Source organism: Papaver somniferum, chromosome 1, assembly GCF_003573695.1.
Source record: "Papaver somniferum cultivar HN1 chromosome 1, ASM357369v1, whole genome shotgun sequence".
Lineage (NCBI taxonomy): Eukaryota > Viridiplantae > Streptophyta > Magnoliopsida > Ranunculales > Papaveraceae > Papaver > Papaver somniferum.
In genome coordinates, this window is record NC_039358.1 from 210,757,094 (window position 1) to 210,766,992 (window position 9,899).

General features: G+C 37.5%; 2 protein-coding genes across 2 annotated transcripts; both read left to right on the top strand.

Moving 5' to 3' along the window:
• Nucleotides 1–4,497: 4,497 nt before the first annotated feature.
• On the top strand, nt 4,498–7,105 carry LOC113336154 (N-(5'-phosphoribosyl)anthranilate isomerase 1, chloroplastic-like). Its single transcript, XM_026582146.1, has 5 exons — nt 4,498–4,615; nt 5,040–5,102; nt 5,307–5,668; nt 5,746–5,909; nt 6,438–7,105. The coding sequence occupies exons 1-5, from the start codon at nt 4,606–4,608 to the stop codon at nt 6,682–6,684; spliced, it is 846 nt and encodes a 281-aa protein (XP_026437931.1). The 5' UTR covers nt 4,498–4,605; the 3' UTR covers nt 6,685–7,105.
• A 485-nt stretch (nt 7,106–7,590) lies between these two features.
• LOC113315033 (60S ribosomal protein L35a-3-like) lies at nt 7,591–9,637 on the top strand. The gene is made up of 5 exons (XM_026563345.1): nt 7,591–7,722; nt 7,831–7,866; nt 7,948–8,176; nt 8,281–8,323; nt 9,349–9,637. Exons 1-4 carry the CDS (start codon nt 7,691–7,693, stop codon nt 8,320–8,322), a joined length of 339 nt encoding a protein of 112 aa, XP_026419130.1. The 5' UTR covers nt 7,591–7,690; the 3' UTR covers nt 8,323; nt 9,349–9,637.
• The last annotated feature ends 262 nt before the right edge of the window (nt 9,638–9,899 follow it).

A 9,899-nucleotide genomic window follows, 5' to 3' on the forward strand; every position in this document is an offset into this window, starting at 1 on the left:
CCCTAACTGTTCCATTGCAACATGGTAACCACAATTGCCATCGCCGTCAACGTCGTCAGTGGATATAAGGTGATCCAAAATGATATAAGGAAGTTGATCGGTATACTCTTTATACAAACTATAAGCAACACGATGTGGTCTTCCTTGGGAATCTCTAGGGGTATGTGAATTACCCTTTATTCCTCTTATCGCCACCATCCCGCTTTGGCTTTGCTGGGTACCAACTGTATACTCAACAACCTACATATCCTCCTTTTCTTTCTCATGTATATGACTTTGGGTGATTACTTGTTTTTTTGGCCTACCCCTTTTATTGGTAATGAAAGACTTCTCACAGTCATTGTATTCCGCTTGGACTAACTCATGGCGACACAGGTCTCTTGTGCAGCTCTTGTCTTCGTTCACAGTTTCTCTAAATGACATTTTAGTTGATGGACACCCTGGGGTTTTTTGTTTTATTGGATCTTTTTTTGTACCTAAGCTCTAACGCGCCGCCGACCACAAGTTAGAAACCAATATTTGTCTTCCTACACAATTCATTTTCCGATATTTTTCGTTGATGTACTTTCCAATCTCCAAGTCTCGGAATTCTTGCTCAGCGTCTCCTGTGGGATTTGGGTCGAATGAAGGTTGCTGCCAGAACAGATCGATATCTGTGAGAGGAATGATATCTTTGTACCCACCAAGTTTATGTTTACACGGGAAGCGAGCCATGTCTCAGTTGTACAATAACACTTCATCACCTTTCCAACGACCATATTTGCTCTAAACTTTAGAAGTTCTTCCATCATATGGTTTATTTCCCACCATGATACTTGGTGTGCTACCCCCGTAACAAATCTTTGTCTTTAACGTATGTCATCAGAAAACGGTCTTTACTTTTCTCCATCTGCTCCTCTATTTTCCTTAGATCATTCTCTGCATGCTCGTGAATAGCTTCTTGTACACTAACTACCCCACCATTATTCTCTTCTAGAATTTTTTTCAGACGTCCATGAGACTGCTCTGCAATACTTGTAGAGTCATTCTTGAAGTGCTTGTATCTATTGGTCCATGCATAAACAAACTTCTCCTTCCAAGGATGCAACCATGTATTCAGGCAATACTCGACAACCTTCTTATGATCCGTGCTCCAAACATCAATAGACTTCTGCAAGTTAGCATAATACTTCACCTCGGTCTTCGAATGAGCCAAGTGGTCCCAATCTTTGCAAAACTCTTTCCATAGATCCCCCTCTTCATCGTATTTTTCTTTTTCTTTCTTTTTCTCTTCCGATCGCTCCTTTTTGGAAAGTTGACTCAGACGCTCGTCCTCCTCTTTCGAACGTTGATTACCCTTCTTAGTATGGATCTTTTGTATTTGATTCTTGCAATTTGACAAAAGATTGGTTTGGATGTGCCACGTACAAAGAAAATGATGAGCTTCAGGAAAAACCTGACGGACGACACTCATAACTGCAAAATCCCTATCGGTAAATATAACCTGTGGTGTCTCTTTGCCACGATAAGTCAACCTCACCTGCTCAAACGCCCAAACATAATCCTCTATCTCTTCTTTCTCCATAAAGAACCATGCCACGGTGAATGATTCTTTATCCGAAGTATGACTGACCACGTTCAACATGGGCATGTTATACCTGTTTGTCTTGTAGGTGGCATCTATGAATAGAACCTGGTAAAAACACTGAGCCAAATCCACCATTCTTGGGTGCGAAAGAAAAATATGAGTAACTGTGTCTCCCGGACCAGTTCTTGTCTGCATGGCGTAGTTATGTTTTTCTGCTAACCACTCAGATTGTTGCATAATTAACCGACCATCCCATTCGGTTCTCTTGATCGTTTCTTTGGCAGCGTAAATTGTGGAAATAGTAGACATGTTATCCTTATCTTCCGCCCTTATTGCATTTAGGATCTTAAGAGGCCTAAATCCTTTCATCTGTCGAACCTTCTCCATTTGATGCGGCTTTAACCGGGCATATGCAGGATGTCCATACAAACTTTTAGGCGGAGGATGGCTGTGACGACCGTCCAGAATACAATCCAAAAACCAACGATCAGTTTCGTGGTGCCTTTTGAAATAAATCCTGAAACGGCATCCACACTTCTTCGAAGCAGTTTTGTACATCCTAGTCGTCTTCTTCTCATATTTGTAATTCTTACCTTTGTGACTTTCTCCCTTTTTCCCCGCTCTCTCGCATACCATCTCCATCCTACCGGAATCGACGTGTTTGCTTTGAACAACCACGCACGTCTTCTCTTTGGCCTTTGAGATAAGCCATTCCTTGGCCTCAGTCTTGTCTTTCCATGTCTACATTCATATAAGAAAATACACATCCATTAGATCACTAATTAAACAATTTAAAATCAACTATAACTAAACGGTTGAGGGAAACGTACCGAATCAGTAATATAGTGTTGCGAGGTATCCGGCCCCATCGTAGAAACCGGTTCTGGTTGAGAGCTTGGTTGCACCACTAACTACAACAATATACAAAACCACAATTATAAAGTTTGCTGATTATCCTTGAAAAAAAAGAGTCGTCAACAAGGGAACTTGCAAATTAACGACTCTCCATCCCAGAAACTCTAGGCGTTCTACCAATTACTAGGGTTGTCACTTAGTTTTTTTGCAGCTTGACGACCAAATACGGTATGTATAACAGAGCTACTGTCGTCATGGTTGTTATAGAGGACGAACGACTCTTTTGGTAGAGTATGGCGACTCTGTAAACAAACAAACGACCCTTCACGTAAAAACACACGCCTTTCTGTTCAGTTTTCTCCAAGGGTCATTCTCAAAGAGGTAAAACTTATCCAAAGATTTGATCAATACTAACTGAGTATGTTGCGTTTTCAGTTGGAGAAGGCGTATGGCTATTATGAAGAGCTGCATGGGAAAAAGTTTGAGTTTGACGATTGGTACTTTATCTTAGAAGGCACTACGTATAACTACAACATTTATGCTTAAGTGTTTAAGTGCACCGTTATTATCTATTGTATTTCATTTCCTCCAATGCAACGCTATGCAAGATGTATGCCTTTTACGTGAAATGATTTTATGAAATCAAAAATTATGAAAATCCATATCAAGAGTCGTACAACATATTACTACGCTACCTAACGACCCTTCATAATATTTGCAATGTCTATGAAGAATAGTCATGGCATATGACTAAAAATATGACGACCCTAAGTGTTACATTTTGCAGGGAGTTTTGGTTTTAGAGTAGTCTCTTTGTTAACCAAAATACATGACGACTCTATCTGACCAACTAAAAGGGTCGTCACTCTGTACGACACTACCATAACGATTTTTCTTAACCTGCAAAAGTTACAAGTTTCAGTCGTTATGGGTAGTGTAAATAAACTGACGACCCAATAGGGTCGTTTTGGTATACACACCCCGACTATGACGACCCTTACACTGAGTAGTTCCATAGTGTGGATGATTCGACCACTTGGAGCAACAAACACACAATTTCAAGAGTATATGAGGTTTACCTGGTTTTTTTGAGGTGCGGGTTCTTCATTTTGAGGATTGGTTCCTTCATTTTGAACAATGGGATCTTCATCTCCACCATTATTCATGGCTTCCTCTATTAACATCTCCTCATCAAACATCCAATCCATCGCATTATTTGTGATAATCTCACCATCAACACAATCTTGTTTGTTGTTTGAAGCTTCACCAACATCATTTCCTCCACTACAATCACTCATTTCTAAAAACCCTAACTTTTCCCACAAAACTCCTCTTCTTCTTATCAACACACACACAAAAAAACACCACCTTTTTCCCCGCAAATTTTAACTCTTAAATCAGATTTTAACTTAAACTAATTAATTAACTTAACTTAACTAATCATTAACACTAATCATTTGGGAGTAATTTAGCCATTTCAAAAAATAGGGGATAAGGGATAATCCATATTTGCTATTTCATAACCTTTTTTGTCCTGTAGTGCAGGACCCCTAATTATTTTTAGGAGCCCCAATTAAGCCAGGTTTTATATTTATCATCGATCGTGAAAATACATTAGTATACAATAAAAGATGGTGGTGGCAAAGACATTTTGCATTTGGTCGTCATGGTATCCGCGATGAATTGATTGGGTGTTGGTGATGGAACAGATGGTGATAGTGGTGGCGGTCTGGTGGAGTTGTTTTTATTTAGGGAATGGAAAGAAGTTTTACATGGTCAATACGTTTTTTTTTTTGTTTTTTGTTCTTTTTTGAAGCATGAGAAAAACAGAAAGAACAAACTAAAGCGCGGTCTGGTCAGTACGTGTGTAGTAGAGCAATTTAGTCTTAATAAGAAAAATATATCCGATAGGTATGAGTTGACTAGTCGACTACAATTTTTACTCTCCTCGATTGCATTTTGCTCTCCCTCTAAAAAAAACCAAAAAATCGGACTCATGTTGAAATTGATTTATGCAGTCATGGGCTGGGTATATTAAATATTGGTTCCAAGCCCGGCACCAGTACCACTCAGTCGACTGTTTCCGCACCAAGCATTCAAATTGGCGTGGGTCTTCATCACTTTGCCATTCATCCTTCTTTTGCTTTCTGTATATCAAAAAATTGCCCTCAATTGAAGCAAATATGTTTACAGGTACCCCATCTCTCTATCTTCCTATTTTTATACTTGAATCCAATTCCAAATACCATTCTCATAGTGGGATTTAAAACTGAGATTTTTATTTATATCAATAACAAGTATTAGTTCATGTGTTATTTTAACAAGAATGACTAATAATCTGATAAGAGAATACTTGAACTTTTAGTGTTTGATAAATTGCTTCATAGAAAGCTTTTAACCGCGCATATCACTTAGCTAGTTTGTGGTATCTCAAAATGTCAATGTGAAGCTATTGAATATGTTTGATATTGCCTCACGTATTATAGTTATTTTTTTCGGAGAATTATGTGATCAGTTGAATTATTAGGAACTCTTATTTTCTTTTTACTTAATTGACTACGGATTTTGGTATTGCGAGCTTGATAATTTGGTAACTCTTGTTTCGATTGCTCTTCAGGATCGATATCCGGAAATTGTGTTCAGCCCAACATTGTTAATGTCCAGAGAACACAAAATACTGGTACTGTTGAATTCCTTGGTTCATTATATATGCAAATGTTCTATCGAACAAGCTATTACTATTTATTTTTTTTTGCGAATTTTGTGTCTCGTATAGAGAAAAGTGCTTATCACTACATTTGTGTCTCGTATAGAGAAAAGTGCTTATCACTACATGAATGCATTCAACTCGACAGATTTTTCATGTAATGCGGCATTTTTGCAGGTTGTCATGTCAGACAATTGGGCTTCCCAACAAACATGTTGAGGTTAAGTACAATAAGATCAGGAATGTCTGAGAAGGCTAGTATTTCAATTGTTCACGAAAACTGTAGACGTGATCTCCCATTAGTGAAGATGTGTGGAATTACATCAGCTAGAGATGCTGCTATGGCTGCAGAAGCAGGTGCAAATCTTATCGGGATGATCATGTGGCCCAATTCAAAACGTTCAGTGTCACTCTCTGTTGCCAAAGAGATATCAAAAGTTGCAAAGGAATATAGGGCAGAGGCTGTTGGTGTATTTGTAGATGACAAGGCAGACACGATACTAAGGGCATCTGATGCAGCAGAACTTGACCTCGTGCAGGTAAAATCATCAAATATCAAATAATGCATTGCTTATTTGATGAATTTAAGATTATGACTAAGTGAAAAAATGTGCAGCTTCATGGAAATTGTTCAAGAGAGGCTTTTTCGGTTCTGCAGCAAGAAAGAAGGATAATCTATGTACTTCATGCTAATGAAGAAGGCGACCTTCTAAACCAGATTACTGATGAAGATTGTTCTTTAGCCAATTGGATCCTGGTCGATTCTGCCAAAGGTGGCAGGTGAGAAACATTTCTTCTGTATTCTTTTATCTTTTGTGTAGGAAAGCTATACTAATAATTTCTCTTCGAGCGAATTAAAAATTCATTCATGTTGGAGTCTCCCTGTGAAAAATGTATCATCAAGTTTAATACAGACTCAGTGGGTCGATAATACCATTAGTTCTTTTGGTTTAGTGATATGTGTTCCTGTATCCAGATGGATAGTCCATGATGATTTCGTATCCCCTTTTAGTACATTACTAAGGATTCTACTTGTTCTACCTAAAACAAATAGATTCATCCTACAACATGAACTAGTATTACTATGGAGTCAGTGATATTATTGACTGAAAGGGGGTTTAATTGTATATGTTGTCAATAGGATTCTTTTTTATTTATTTTTTATTTTTTATTACATATGAGAATTATGCTTTTAAATCTCTTCTGGGTTTTCCGTAATCCACAATGCTTCCAATTTACTGAATGTTGATTTTTGTCAGTGGCAAAGAATGCTTCCAATTTACTGAATGTTGATTTTTTTGTTTACAGTGGCAAAGGATTCGACTGGTCAAAGTTTAAGCTACCAAGAATTACAAGCAAACATGGCTGGCTCTTAGCTGGAGGAATTCATCCAGAGAATGTTTGTGATGCCGTCGGTACTCTTAAACCACACGGAATTGATGTGAGCAGTGGCATTTGCGGTTCTGATGGCATCCAAAAGGATCCATCTCGGATATCATCACTTATGTCTGCAGTGAATTCTGTGAGATATCAGTCTCACTCAGAGAACCAGTAGTAATATATCCCCATTTCATTGCAAATTAACAATAGTGACGAGCTTCTAATGCAATTGGGGCACAAATATGACGATGTTTTGTTGTACTCTTTCCTGTTGGGAATTTTGCTTGGTTTTGGAGACTTGACTGAAGTCACTTTCCTTCATCACCCACATTCACCATGAAGAATATTGCGTGGCTGGCAAGCTTGCAAATGAAGGGTCCAAGGATTCTTTGGTGGGTATCAAATGCCAAGTTTGTAGTTTAACCTTGTTGGGTTCCCTCATTCAGTCATTTGTACTGTTTTGTACTACTAATTTATACTTGCTAGACTTGCAAAAACATTTGAAACGTCTGGGCATTAGTTGTATTAGCTCCGTCTTTTTTGAACACCTGAATTTGATGTTATTCCGAAGTATAGCTTTTGTGTCCCAGGTCTTTTGAGATTCCATAAAAATCCTTCGTTTGTTCTGGATGATCTAATTATGTGTAATTTGTTCACTTTTCTTACGTATTTGTAAATCACTTCTATTCCTATCAACTATCAAGATTATCTGTGCGCTGCTGCTCTTATTAAATACTGTCATATGCACAAGAAAGCACGGTTGGCTTCAAGTGATGACACTTGATGCTATTGCTTCCCATGAATCCTTCAAACAACATTGTAAAGTGTACTCCTGCTGCATTAAATTGGTCGTTGAGCCAGAAGGATCCCTTTGCTTTTCTTGCGTGCCAAAATTTCATATATATGCTGCTGCATTGGATTTCAACACTCGCTAACCAAAACGGCAAAATCCCATGGTCGTTCTCTTATAAATGAAAATGGGCTTTGTTCTATCCACGTTTGTCTAACCTATGAAGCCCAGTCCATAACTTAAAGGGTATAATAGGTAAATTCAATTAGGGTTCTAGTATAAAAATGTCCTAGGGTTTTGTTTACAGTCTTTTCACTGCCTATCTCCTCCGTCTCAATAGTTGCAGCAGCAGAAAGAAGAAGAAAGGCGATTTTCTTCATTTTCAGCAAAAATGGTGAAAGGTCGTGAAGGTGAACGTATCAGGTATACACTCTTACTCTCTGTTTCCACCATTAACTCCAGATTTCGAATCTGTGGTTTCGAAATCTTCTATAACTTTTATCTGATTCTGTGCCGTGTTGATGAATACAGACTCTACGTTAGAGGAACCATTCTTGGATACAAGAGGTATGCTTATAACTTATTTTGTTTGATTTTTTTTTCAATTTTTTTTGGATTTTTTGTTGATTTTTGTTGTTGTTTTTTTAGGTCAAAGTCGAACCAGTACCCAAACACATCATTGGTTCAGATTGAAGGAGTGAACACCAAAGAAGAAGTACAATGGTATGCTGGTAAGAGGGTGGCTTACATCTACAAGGCTAAGGTCAAGACTAATGGTTCTCACTACCGATGCATTTGGGGAAAAGTTATCAGGCCTCATGGTAACAGTGGTGTTGTTCGTGCTAAATTCACCTCCAACTTGCCACCTAAATCCATGGTAAGCAGGGATCAACAAACTTCAATCTGTTTTTGTTTTTAATACATGAAGTAATTTTCTAAATAGGGTCGAAGTTATAATTCGATATTTTTTTTTGTGTGCAGGGAATGAGAGTTAGAGTGTTCATGTACCCAAGCAACATCTAAGGTACTAATACTTTTTGTTGAAGATGGTGTTTGATAATTTGGTTTTAGTATGTTATTAATTTTGAAGTTCTGTTAGAGAAACGTGCATGTTGGAAATTAGTATCAGTTTCTCCATGAGTTAAAGGAGAGCTCTTATATAGCTAGGACGACATTTTCTTGAATAGAATGGTTGATGTGTCATTGGTACCCACTAATTTAGGCCTAGATTTATTGTTATTTTTGTTTAGAATTATAATTGAACAGCATGTCCCTGTTTAAGATTAAAAAAAAAATCAGCTTAGCCCACCTGCATATGTTTGTAGACTATTTCATTGACTATGTTTGCTGACTGAATCTATTTTATCTTCAAGGTGTTGTATATTCTGAATGTTGTTTGTGTTCCTATGCATGGGCATTGCATGTGAGATCTTATTTTGACGATTCCAGACTAGGTTATTACATTTTTTTTTGATGCCCAGACTAGGTTATCACTTACTATAGCTTCGGGGAAGTGCTCATCCACATTCACTATCAAATACAATAGCACCCACTAAATTATGATAAGAAAAGCTTTTATTTCTCAAATGTGAATGTAAGTGACAATGTCACAACTATTTTGGAGATACCTAATCTTTTGGAGTTAACCCCTTATGATGCACCTGTGGAAGATTTAGGGGCAGCCAATAGAAGGGGTCTAATCTCGGGTACTTTGCTTTGAAGTTTAATACGTCACTTTCTCAAGAAAGAATAAGTGGTATATTAGTTAGAAGATTTGTAATGGTTCTTGGCATAACTGGTAATAAAATTCTGGGATTGCTTAGATATAGATCAATTTCTGATAGGATAATACGAGCCATGCTTTTTGTACCCATCTGATAGTGTTGAGCCAAAGTAACTCAACATCATGTCCATCTATTCTGTTATGTAGACATTACGAACAAACTTTTAAACTGAGGACTTCATTCTTGTTATGTGTGATGTGATGCTTCTTGTGAGTTGGTATAGTTTTCGATCTCTCATATTTGTGTTTTGTGTTTTGAATTGTAGGTTGAAGATTACGTCTTGTGGTGGTGAAGTTCTACATCGCAAACTTTAGTGTTCCGCTATTGGTAGTATTCAGTTTAAGTTATCTTATTTAGAACTATCTTTTTGTAGTTGGTAAACAAATTGGAAGTTACTGTTAAGTTTGAAAAGAAAGCTTTTGTGTCGGTGCTTTCATATTAATTTTAAATGCTATTACACTTTTCAGTCAATTGTTACATTTATAAGTGCAACAAAAAATTGGAACTGCGATGGGTAACTATAGTTGGATATATATCTGGTTAACCATGCATCAGTCTTAAGTCTACTAAGCTCTTTGTGGTCTCATTTTGTTCCTTTATACTGGGCATCACACACTGCAGTAGCAGTTCTTCTTTTCACTTAGAAAGGACTTGGGATTAACTTGATTATTATTACAGCCTTTTACTGCCTTATGTTATTGATAGTCGCTTTCTAGCACATTTTGACTAAGATTTAGTTTCATTGCCTGAATGATGTTACAATGGAGGTTGAGGGCCTCAACTTGTTCATTGTCTGCCTCCTTATTTGGATGGATA

What these genes read in the sequence shown, in the direction of transcription:
- LOC113315033 (XM_026563345.1), top strand. Translation starts at nt 7,691, where the DNA reads ATGGTGAAAGGTCGTGAAGGTGAACGTATCAG. An exon ending in CGTGAAGGTGAACGTATCAG is followed by an intron (nt 7,723 to 7,830) that starts GTATACACTCTT and finishes TGATGAATACAG; the next exon opens with ACTCTACGTTAGAGGAACCA. An exon ending in ACTTGCCACCTAAATCCATG is followed by an intron (nt 8,177 to 8,280) that starts GTAAGCAGGGAT and finishes TTTTGTGTGCAG; the next exon opens with GGAATGAGAGTTAGAGTGTT.
- LOC113336154 (XM_026582146.1), top strand. An exon ending in CCAGAGAACACAAAATACTG is followed by an intron (nt 5,103 to 5,306) that starts GTACTGTTGAAT and finishes GCATTTTTGCAG; the next exon opens with GTTGTCATGTCAGACAATTG. An exon ending in CAGAACTTGACCTCGTGCAG is followed by an intron (nt 5,669 to 5,745) that starts GTAAAATCATCA and finishes AAAAATGTGCAG; the next exon opens with CTTCATGGAAATTGTTCAAG.